General features: G+C 18.6%; 3 protein-coding genes across 3 annotated transcripts; 1 reads left to right on the forward strand and 2 right to left on the reverse strand.

Annotated features, from left to right (window-relative positions):
* Nucleotides 1–4,598: 4,598 nt before the first annotated feature.
* Nucleotides 4,599–5,089, reverse strand: SRAE_2000350200 (Hypothetical protein; the record flags this gene model as incomplete). The annotated part of the gene is made up of 2 exons (XM_024654702.1): nt 4,599–4,927; nt 5,011–5,089. 2 exons carry the CDS (start codon nt 5,087–5,089, stop codon nt 4,599–4,601), a joined length of 408 nt encoding a protein of 135 aa, XP_024508047.1.
* Nucleotides 5,090–7,595: 2,506 nt separating this feature from the next.
* On the forward strand, nt 7,596–8,325 carry SRAE_2000350300 (Globin family and Globin-like domain and Globin, structural domain-containing protein; the record flags this gene model as incomplete). Its single annotated transcript, XM_024654703.1, has 2 exons — nt 7,596–7,678; nt 7,731–8,325. The coding sequence occupies 2 exons, from the start codon at nt 7,596–7,598 to the stop codon at nt 8,323–8,325; spliced, it is 678 nt and encodes a 225-aa protein (XP_024508048.1).
* Nucleotides 8,326–8,581: 256 nt separating this feature from the next.
* SRAE_2000350400 (Hypothetical protein) lies at nt 8,582–9,692 on the reverse strand (the record flags this gene model as incomplete). The annotated part of the gene is made up of 4 exons (XM_024654704.1): nt 8,582–8,850; nt 8,897–9,134; nt 9,195–9,518; nt 9,585–9,692. 4 exons carry the CDS (start codon nt 9,690–9,692, stop codon nt 8,582–8,584), a joined length of 939 nt encoding a protein of 312 aa, XP_024508049.1.
* Nucleotides 9,693–12,704: the final 3,012 nt, after the last annotated feature.

Consider the following 12,704-nt stretch of genomic DNA (forward strand, 5'->3'; position numbering starts at 1 on the left):
AATTAAATCTTTCAATGGTTATAAAAATAGAATAAATTTAGTTTTTGGTTTTTAATATATGATTTTTATTTTTGTATAAACTTTTTCAAGTTTATTTTTAAGATATTTTTATGGTGTTTAAAAATGAATGTTGAACTAGTAATAAAAAATATTATAATTTAGATCAAATCACAAAAAAATCAAAATATTTTCTTATCAAATTGATTTTAACAAGTATCAAAGGTTACATAAGAAAAAAGAGAATTTTTCTTAAAAATATAATTTATGAAGTTGTTTTTTTTTAAATATTTTATTGAAAAAACTATCTAGGTTTAGCGATTTCGCTACGGATAAAATTATCACATACGGAAACAAAAAACACTTTCATTTCTCCATTTAATTAAAAAATAAACTTAATTTTTGAGCTACTAACGTACTAGAAATTTTTTTGAATAGTTGGATATTTAACATATGTATAATTTATTTTTAAAATTACAATATTAATTAAATAAAACTTTTAATACTAAAAAAACAATCAAATAAAGAAAAATAAATAATTTAAAAAACAACTTTTTTTAGAATTTGATTATGCAACTATATTCATTCGATAGCCTATGAAACGGGATGAATTTTGAATATAATCAACAATATTAGAAAATTGAAACTTCAAAAGTTATAAGGATTCAAAGTTGAAGGGCGAAATTGTGGAATATTTTTTTTTAATTTCGATTTCTATGATAAAATTGTAAATTTTAAAAATAAATACTTTATTCTGGCTCAATTTTTTTATGAAAAACTCATTAAACCTATTCTCATCATTATAGGACTTAAAAAATGAAGTTATGATAAGAAATATGTTCAAAATAAAGTTCTGAGAATTTAGTAATAACTCAAGTTAATGAGGTCGCAGGTCCATAAAATTTGGTGCGCTGATCTTCTTTCATAATTTAAGGTATATCTTATGTTGAAAGCATTTAAAAATTTTCAACTGTTCTTGAAATACTATGCTTGGTACTTTTTCGCGCGTAATCCATTGTCACCATTTTTTTATATCTCGCAAGTACTTAAAGATATAAAAAAATTTTAAAGGTAGACCCCATTTGAAAACTCAATTGAAGACGATTGGAGAAATCTTATTGCATTTATTATGATTTTGAAGCAAGATATGACCAAAGGTGGAAATTTTTCTAAAATATTCATTGTTCCCGACTTTTCAGTATCTCAGCAAATAATGACCCTATGAAGATGGGACTAGTTTCATTCGATTTCTATTCAAAAATTGGTTTAGTTAAGTTAATTTCATAGCTATAACTTTATTATTTTCAGAGATTTAAAAATTGGCTGAAAATTTTTCTAGATTTTCGACTTTACCTCTAAAAATGTGAACAAAGAAAAACAACTTTTTTTAGAATTTGAATATGCAACTATAGTCATTCGATAGCCCTTGAAACAGGATAAATTTTGAATATAATCAACAATATGTTAAAATTGAAATTTCATGAGTTATGGGGAATCAAAGTTGAGGGGCGAAATTGTGGAATATTTTTTTGTAAATCTCGATTTTTATGATAATATTGTAAATTTAAAAAATAAATACTTTTTTCTAGCTCAATTTTTTACGAGAAATTCATTGATCTTATTTACATCTTCATTGGACTTCTAAAAATGAAGATATGATAAGAAATATGATTAAAAAATTGTTTTAAGAATCTAGCGATAACTCAAGTTTATGAAGTCACAGAATCATGAAACTTGATGCGCTGAGCTTCTTTCATAAATTAAGGTATACATTACGTTGAAAAAATTTTAAAATTTTCAACCGTTTTTGAAATACTATGTTTGGTACTTTTTCGCGCGTAATTCATTGTAATAATTTTTTTATATCTCGAAAGTACTTAAAGATATAAAAAAATTTTAAAGGTAGACCCCATTTGAAAACTCAATTGAAGACGATTGCAGAAATCTGATTGCATTTATCATGATTTTGAAGTGAGATATGACCAAGGGCGGAAATTTTTCTAAAATATTCATTGTTCCCGACTTTTTAGTATCTTATCAAATACTTATCCTATGAAGATGGGACTAGTTTCATTCGATTTATATTCAAAATTAGGTCTAGAATATTAATTTTCATAGCTATAACATTAAAATTTTCTGATATATAAAAATTGGCTGAAGATTTTCTAGATTTCTTATTCTATCTCTAAAATTGTTATAAAAAAACAATTTTTTTTATAATTTAAATATGCTACTGTAGTCATTTGATAGTCTTTGAAACAGGATGAATTTTTAAAATAATTCACAATAGCTTAATTTTCAAGTTACGTATGTATTAAAAATTTTTTTTAAAAATACAATGATGATTTTATATAAATTTTAAACTAACATATTAAACAAATGAAAAAAAAAATGTAAATGATTCTAAAATATAATTTTAATAAAAAATTTTATTGAAAAATCTACTGCCAATTTTGTTATTTTTATTTAAATTTTTTTATATGATAATTTTGGTTATTTATGTAAAAAGTTTTTTTTATAAATTTGAAAAAAATAAAGAATTTTTTCAAAAACTTTTCAAATACTTTATTTTTTATTAATATAGTACATCAGTGACTCTAAAAGAGATTCAAACAATATAAAGTAAAAAGAATTAAAAAAGATTTTATTAAAATGATGTTAACGGCAAAATAGCTATAAAATAAAAGTATATTTTATAATTTAATAATTCATTTTTCCGAGAAAAAATTGTTATTCCTTTTTAACTCTTCCTAATATCCATGAATTGCACTAGGACAAAAAATCCTTTGCGGGCTTAGCCGGTGATCGAAACCGGGACCTCTCGCACCCTAAGCGAAAATCATACCACTAGACCACTAAGCCGATCGTCGTTGAAAACCCTTCCGACTCACGGAAAATGGTGAATTCTAGCCAATTGTTATAATAAAAATTGTAATTCTTGTACCAAATAGGAATATAATAATAAAAAAAATTATTTTTATTTTTCAAATTTATAAAATTAGCTTTTTTTTGTATTTATAATTTATTTATAAAAACTTAATTAACAAAAATATTACAAATTTAAAACAATTTCAATAATTATGAAATATTTTAAAAATCAATACAAATATTTCATTTTTTTTAAAATTTAAACAAAAAATATTTGTATACAGTTTAAGTTGAGATAATTTTTAAATTAATTGAATAATACACAATGTAATGACAGTAATTGTACAACTTTGACATATAATTAAAACTTCAATAATTTTATTGACAAAAAAAAGTATAGTTTAAATATTATAAATAATTTAATTATATTACATGAAAGAAACCATATAGTAAATTTATCTATATTATTTTTTATATAACACTTTAATTATCAACAACAAATTACTTTCTACCATAAAAATTATAAAAACATCTATATTATTTACAAAAATATACTATTGTAAAAATATTTGTATACTGTTATATACAGTGTATTTTTGTTTATAATTAAATATATTTATAAATATATATTGTTCTCAAAGTTCAATTAAATTAAGAATTTTGTATATAATGATTGAAGTAAACTTACTATCAATAATTGTACTTATTTCTAGGATAATGTTAAATGTTTGTTTAAATGATATAAATTAAAAGCATAAATTAACATATTGTTCAATCTAATATTTACAAATAATTGACTTTAAAAGACATCTGGGATATCTTCTAACTCACAAATTATATAAATGCGGCTTTATTAAAATAAATATACTCAAGAAGGAAACTAACTAGGATTAGCTAAACAAGATTATAGAAAGTTCTTCATTGAGAAGTACATTATTTTTAATAAAAGTTTTGATGCCACTATTTTTTTACTATAATTAAAAAATGTTTTTAAGCTAAAAATTCATACAATTAATTTCAATATAATATAATTTAAAAAAAGTTATGCTATAAAATTATTTAAACTTTACATGTATATGTAAAATCAAGTATCAACTTATTAAAAAAATATGTAATTACCTAAACTTTTTTTCTTAAAAAATGAATAATTTATATTTTACCATTTAAAAAAACTTCTTAACGATTTATTAATGCATTCAAAATTTACCTAATTAATGACAAATATTTTTGTACTTTATTTAAACTTTATTCTTATAAAATTTATTTAGTATTTAATACAACATATTACTATTAATTATTAAAAAAATAAGTTTATTTAAATAAGTAACAAAGTAACACAAAATTGTTGTTTTTTTTAATGTAAATATTTAAATGATTTTGCTGCAAAATATGACCCTATTTCCACATTTATTAGATAGTGAACTTTTTCAAATATATATATATATTTATTATTATAAGTTATAAAGGAATATTAAAACTTTATATTTTTTTCATTTTTAATATAGTTCATTAAAAAAATGTTTTGCATTAAAATTATATTCTCAGCATTATTTAACTGTGATTCTTATCAGTTTATATAAAAACTGCATAAACATAAGAACATGTTAAAGATAACCAAAATATTTCGAAATAAAAAAAAAATTTTTTTTTTGATATTAACAATTACCTATAAGATAAAAATCAATACCGTATAATAATATAGAGAAATTTTAAGTTTAAATTAAATAAATTAATTAACCATAAAACCATTTTTTTATTTTTTGAGTTATATTATGAAATGTATTTATTCCCCAAGACATAATTTTAACATAATTTTTTCCAGATGAGTTACTTGATGTTTTAAATTTTGAGATTTGACCTGTATGATTATTACAAAATGATGCTGAATTACAATAAAATATTTCATATGAAGAATCATTTTCAAATTGATATAAATCCATTCCTTTATTGACACATCCTCTTCTTATTTTTAATCCATTTGATGTGTAATGAATTTGTGTATAACATTCATTACTTGTACAAAAGTTTTTTTGAGACATTTCATATTTTCCATAAAAGCATGCTGATTAAAAAAATTAGTAATATAAATTCATAAAGTTATTTTTTTTTATAGAGAAAATCAATACTTTATATAATTTTTCTTACCTATAGTTGTTAAAGGGAATTGTATACCAATTACTGATGGAAGATATTTCAAAATAATAAAGTATACAATGAATAGCATTTCTTTAAATAAAAAAAAAATTTTTTTTTGTACTTATGATATAATAAAATAAATTATTTTAAATAATCTAAAAAAAAAAGTATATTATATAATATCAATCTTAAATAAAAGTCTTATAATATAAAAATGTAGTTTTTTTTTTATATTTTTATTACATATTAGTCATTTATATAAATATACAATGAAATTACATACCTATTAAAATGTAATTTTAAATAGTTAAAAATGTAAGTAGAAAAGAATAAAAGTGTATTAATAAGTATAAGAATGACAATCTAAAATAATAATATTTAAATACTTTTTTAAAAAATTTTTTTGTTATTAAGTAAATATATTTTTTACTATTATTTATAAAATTAAATTTTTTACAAATTTATTATTAATTTACTTTTAAATTCTTGTAAAGTATAAATATATTCAAACATTTAACAAATAAAATTTGACAAATGATAAAGATAGAATGTATTTTTTATTTACAAAAATATAATACTTGTACAGTTAATATTATAAACAATATGATCAAGACATTTATCAATTAAATTGAAATGCTAATAGAATATTTGGGTGATGAATCATCTTTTATAATCAACATTTTTTTGTTTGCAAAATTTTCATTTATTTTACTTTAAAATATTTAATAATTTAAACATTCAACTTTTTATAGATATTTTTTTTAAATATCTTCTATCAAATTTATGTTTATATTTTTTATTTAACAACTTTTGTTTTAATACATAAAATAAATTATTATTCTGTATTAGCAAACCAAAAGATCGTGTATATTAAATTGCAAGAAAATAAATATTTTTAAACTATTATATTGTAAAAAAAAGACTTTTTTTTATAAAAATAATTTTTTTCATGTTCTAAAAATATTTTAAATAATATTTCTCTTTATTTCATATAATTAAAAAAAGTTCAAAATTTAAATAAATAAATATATATCATTTATAAAAAAAACATTTTATTTATTCTAATAGAAAGGAAATGACTATATTCATACTATATGTTTGTGGAAAACTTTATCCTTATTAGTTTTTTAATTTAAAATGTTTTGATATAATTAAAAAAAACATTTTGAACATTGTTTTTTTATACTTTCATACAATTTATAAAAACGTAAAAAGGAAATTGATATATACATATGATTTAAAAAAATGGCAAAATTAATTTACTTTCAAATAATATCTTTTTATTAGTTATTGGAATTATACTTTCAAACATTTAATAAATAAGTAAGTTTATAAAAAAAAATATTAGAATAAATATATAATTTAATAGTTACCATTTTCATTTAAATATTATTTTTTTAATGTCACAATTTTTATTATAAAAATAATTTTTATTACTATTTATGTTTTATTTACAAATTTACGTGAAAAAAAAGATTATTTTGTAAAAGATAAAATTAATTAAAATAATGATTAAAAATATTTTGCCATTTTGAAGATGAATTATAACTATGGTATTAAGTGGTTAATAATTATAATACCATAATAATTAAGAAAATGGAACCCATAGTAGCATAATTAATAGTTTATTATTTTTATATATGGTCATTATCATATAAACAGGCGAATTGTTTTAAAACAGTTTACAGTAATATTTTTCTAAATACTTTTTTTTTTGTTTTTTTTAATTAGTACACATAACTTTAGTTATATAAAAAATTACTTGCAGCAAAATTTTTTTTATAGGTATATATATATATATAAATATTAAGTATAATTTTTTTTACTATTAATATGTTATTCCTAAATTATCTATTTCAAAGAAATTTATTTAAGAAAATATTTAAATTATATTAATTATTTTATTTTAACCAACTAATTAATTATTTTAATAAACCTCTTTTCAATTATTTTTAAGAAAATTTTTTATTAATTATTTTATAGTAATAAGTGTATATTAACACATTTATCACTTTAAAATATTGTTTTAATGAAAGTTACCTCATTTTGCATTTATTATTCATTAATACACGTCATTTCCAATTAATTTATATAAAAATTAACCTTAAGTAACTTAATCTACACGTCTTAAATAAAGAAAATCATTCAACATATAAATGGGAAAAATTAAGAAAGCAATAAAAATTTTCAATTAATTTTTATATTAAAAACTCTCCTGCCATTTAAAATTATACAATTTTTCATTTAAAATATATTTTATTTTTTATTATTTAATTACATAATATTTAATTGATACATTTTAACTTTAGTTTTATTCTTTCTCATCTTATAAGCATCATTTAAGTTAATAATCATTTTTGTGTAATATTCATATGGTTTTAATTATTTTTAAAAATATTATTATTTAAAAAGTACATTTATCTTTTAATATATAGTGAACTTATTTTAATGTTTTTTAATTATTAAAATAATTAAAAATATTTATAATAAATATTTTTTTAATGATTTTTAATTTATAGTTATTTTAACTGTACTTATTTTTTTTTTTTTGAGATATAAACATTTTTTTATATTATTGAAAATTTTTTTTTAAAATGGGAAAAATATTTAGTAAAAAAAAAGTTGAACCTGATTTGACTAATGATGAAATTGAGGCAATTCGTGAAATTTGGTCTAGGTAACTTTTATTTTATTTTTTTTTAAATATATAAATAACTATTTTTTTTTAGAGCAAAAAATGAAAATGTTGGTAGGAAAATTCTTTTAACACTTATTGAAAAAAAACCAAAATTTGCTGAGTATTTTGGTATTGGTTCAGAGAATGTAGATCCTAAAGAATTGATGGGAAAAAGAGAATTTCAGTTACAGGCACATAGAATTCAAGGTTTTCTTGATACAGCTGTTGGATCTTTAGGTTATTGTCCTATGTCTTCTATTTATGATATGGCTCACAGAATTGGTCAGATACATTTTTATAAAGGTGTTAATTTTGGGGCAGATAATTGGTTGGTATTCAAAAAAGTTACAGTTGATCAAGTTTCAAGAGTTAATTTTATTAATAATAAAGATATGGCAAGAAAAAGTAATACAGCTTCAATTAATAAAAATATTTCTGAAGATAGTGAAGATAATCTTGAAATTAGAAATATTCAAAGACGTAATGAAAGTATTCCTTCATATAATGAAATGTATGAAGTTCAAAATTGTTTAGCACGTTTAGGATGGAATAAATTTATGACTGTTATTGTAAGAGAAATGAAACGTGGTTTCTTAGAAGAAGCAATGAGAAATTGTAAAGAGGATGAAAATTTACAACAACAATAACTTTTAAAAGTTTTTTCAAATATATTGCATAATTTTTTTTAACAGCTTTTTTTATATAGTAAGTAATTCATTTTTGCATTTTTACGTAAAATACAATACTCAAAATAATCTAAAATACCAAAAGTAAAAAATTTTAACATTTTTTTTATTCATTTATTTTGTTATATTAATTTTTATTAACAATTAAATTTTTTTTATTATGTATAATTAAACTATAATTTTATGTACACAACAATTAATTAAATAAATACTTTTATTAACTAGCTCCAAACATTATATGAGTTTTTGATTTTATACTTTCAATTTTTGTAGTTATAATACTTCTTTTTACAACTAATTTTCTTCGAACAATATACCATTCAATAAATAAAGCTATAATAACCATAACAATACAAAATATTGAAAGACGATATGCCCAAATAGGAATTCCATGTCTAGGAAGTATTCCACCTGTTGTATAGAATGATCTTATTGCTAAACCTAATTGATCAATCAAATCAGAAATAACTTGATGAAGTGGCCAATCTATAAAAATTAAATATAATATAAAAAAATAATAATTATTATTTACTTTGATTAATAGCATTAGTAGTTTCTAATTGAATATTACTTAAAAAAGGAGCTAACATTGCATTATCTGTATGAATAGTAACAGAAGGTAACTTTCTATTATCTCCAACCATACCATCTAAAACAACGAGTACCAAGACATCAGTGACATCCATCATATAACAATTATTATTTTCATGTTTTTCATTTGTTTTATCGTACTTAGGAAACCATTTTTTATATAAAACTGAAGCAAATATCTAAAAACAAAAAATTATAAATATAAAAAATTAATTATTAAATAAAATAAAGTAACATACTCTTGTAAAAACACGATAACTATTAACAAATCTTTCAACGGTTTCAGCATTCATAACTTGTGAGCACTCATCTTGAAAAAGACAACCAAAGTCTTCATGATTACTATAAACTTGTTTACTAGAAAATGGTGCTAAAAGTTGTTTAACAATTACAATAGCTAAAGAAGTTGAAATATTTCTATTATCATTTAAAGATTTTTTAACAAAAACTTTTTCATGTTTTTCATACATTTCACTTATTTCAATAACACTTGAATGTGACAACTGTCTATGAAGATCACATATAAAAGGAAGTTGTTGTGAAATTACACATTGCGAATAGTACTAAAATAAAAGATTTTTTTAACAAAATTACTTATTATTATATAATTATTTAATTGAAAAAATTACCTCTCTTTTACTTTTTTCTGGTGTAGGAAATTGGCATGGTGAATAATTGGGTGGATAAATATTTGCCAATATTAAAGTTACATAATTTATTAATAATATACAAATCATATTAAATAATAAATTGTATAATTTTATCATATTTTTATATATAAATTTACTTTAAACTATAAAAACTTTATTAAAAATTTAAAACAAAAATTATTTTAAAAATAGTTTTATATATAAATATAAAATTGATAACAACATTCTTAACTCATCATATAAAAATAAAATTATTTTTAAAGGATATTATTCTCTACACAATAAAACTTTTTACATAATTTTGAATAAAAAAAAAGTTGTATATTTAAAGTTTGAACAAAAAATATTGAGATCCTAACTATTAAAAATAGATTTAAAAGTTAAATAAATATTACTTATAAAATAAATCTTTTAAAGATTACTATTATATTTCAAGATAAGAATAGTCTTTAAAAGATTAATTTTATAAAAGCATAGTCAAAATTTTGGTAGAAAATATTGCATGTCAATGGGATGAAGTAAAAAAAAAATCTATACTTTTCTTTAATATTTTTATATAATTTTTTTATTTATATTAATTTATTTATAATAATAGTTATTATTTTTATTATTATAATTATTTTTTATAGTATATATTTAACAAAAAATTTTTTTAAATAATAATTATTTAAAATAAAATATTTTCATGTAGAATTTTCTTTTTTATAAAATATAGTTTATAAATTTCAATAATTTATTTAAATATAAATGGAAAAAATTTTTTTAAAGGATAAATATATAAAATATTAATTTAATTATTTTTCGCAGTTTCTAGTATTAATAAAAAAAAAAAAATTTTTCTTTTTAGTATAACATAAAATAATAGTACTTTTTAAAGTAAATTAAAAAAGAAAATTTAATATTAAAATGATAAATATATTATAAAATTTAATGTTTTGAACAAAACTTATTGTTATTCTATTAATATTTATGAATATATCCTTCAATATATATACAAGAATAAATATATATATATATATATATGTAACCATCTGTATATGGCTAACTCAAGGGGTAAGGGAAAATATAATTTACCACTCATATGATAAATGCCCTTTCCATAGTGTTTAGATGCATTATTATATATAAGAGTAAGAAAATTTTAAAAAGAATTTGGTGTGAAAGATAAAGGACAATATTTTTTATCACAATACTTTTCATAAATGAAGATTTTTTTACTCCTTATTAAACTATTTATATATATTATAAATATAGAAACAAAAAAAAATATCATAATAAAGTTAAGGAAGAAATAATTTAAAGAAAAAAAAAAGATTTAAAAAAGTATTAATTTCAACAGAATTATAAACAGTTGGATTATAATTTAAAAAAAAAAAAAAAAAATTATATTTTTAATATTGTAAAATATAAATAGTAGTAAAATAAAAATAATTGTATCTTTTGGTGGGTAAAATTTATAAAGAAAAACGGGGCAATTTAGGAAATTATTATAAACTTATTAATGGATAATTATTTTTTTCTATTTGATGTAGTAAAATTTTTTTTTTTAAAAAATAAAATGTATTTTTCTAAATTTATTTGCTTTGTTATATTGACCAAAACAAAGATGAATGGCATAAAGTTTTTATATATTAAAAAATTCTTTTATTTATATAGATATTTTTTAATAAAATATACATCAATCAAATAATAAAATATTAAAAAGTTAGAATACGCCGTTTGGTTTGAAAGAAAAGATTTTTTTTTTTTTTTCAATACACAAAAAAAAAATAACCATCATTGTATAAATTTGAATAGTAAGATAACTAACTACTTATACTAAATTTTGAAAAGGATATTGTGGAATATAATTATTTTAACTAAAGTTAGTGGGTATTGTAAAATAAGGAAAGAACACATCTCCTTAATGATTGAACACAATCTTTAGACTATTTTTATTAATGAAAAAAGAAAAAGCTTGTTAAAAAATTTATTTTATCCTAATGTTATCAAACATATATCCATCGTGACTTAGAAAGAAAAAAAGCTTTAAATATTTATAAGAAAAAATTTATCTATTTTCTTCCTAAATAACTGTCTAGTTATAAAAAAAAAAAGAAAAAATTGGAACTTCTTTTAATCATTGATTTAAAATTTAAAAAATTATAATAATTGTTAACTTTAAAAAAAGAAATTAAAATAATAAAAATATAAATTAAAATTATTTATATTATGTTGAAAACATTTTTTTTATGAAATATTTATATTGGAAAAAAATTGTTAAAATAGATGATGTAATTAATTTAATCATGAGACCATTTTTAATTTTACTTGTTTAATTATTATTTTTTTTTTTAATTTTACAATTTTTAAAACATGTTTACTAATTTTATCTGTAAAATTTTATTGATAATTAGCATTTTCTTAAATAAATTAAATATATGATTAAAAAAATAAATAAAATCTTTAATTCCAATTTATTTTCTCCCAAATTTCATTGGTTCTTGAACTCTTTTTAAAAACTTTTTTAAAAAACAATGATTTAAAGTATTTTTAAAAAATCAAAAATTATCTTTAAAATTTGTTTTTTAATGGAAAAAAATCTCAAGTTTTTTTTTTAAACTAAGGTTTGCTGTTAGATAAAAATAAAATTATAGTGTTATATTTAAAAAATTCCTCTTACATCTGTTAAAATATCTTTAAAGAGAGAAATGAATTTTATAAAATTGTTAAAAATTGAGCTCAGAATTGTTTTTTTTTACAATTAAATAATTTTAGTATTTAATAATGACTTCTCAATTATTTTAAAAGCTTCTGTATAATATGGTATTTGATAAAAAAAGATATTGTTTTGTACTTTTGCTTGTTTATTTGTTTTTTTTTAAATAGCAATGGTCTTATTTTAACTATGGTTAAAATGTTCTTAAATATTTTTATAAAATAGGAATTTTTTTTAATAAAATATATGGTAGTATCGATCAAAACTTTGGTTTTTCCATTAAAATTGTCATATAATAATTAATACTAGCTATCCGTTATCAATAAAATCCCTTATTACTTATATCTGTACATATATAATTCCGAGATGTCGTGAAAAATTGTCATTTAATAATAACTAGC

This window comes from Strongyloides ratti (assembly GCF_001040885.1).
Source record: "Strongyloides ratti genome assembly S_ratti_ED321, chromosome : 2".
In the NCBI taxonomy this organism is placed as follows: Eukaryota; Metazoa; Nematoda; class Chromadorea; order Rhabditida; family Strongyloididae; genus Strongyloides; species Strongyloides ratti.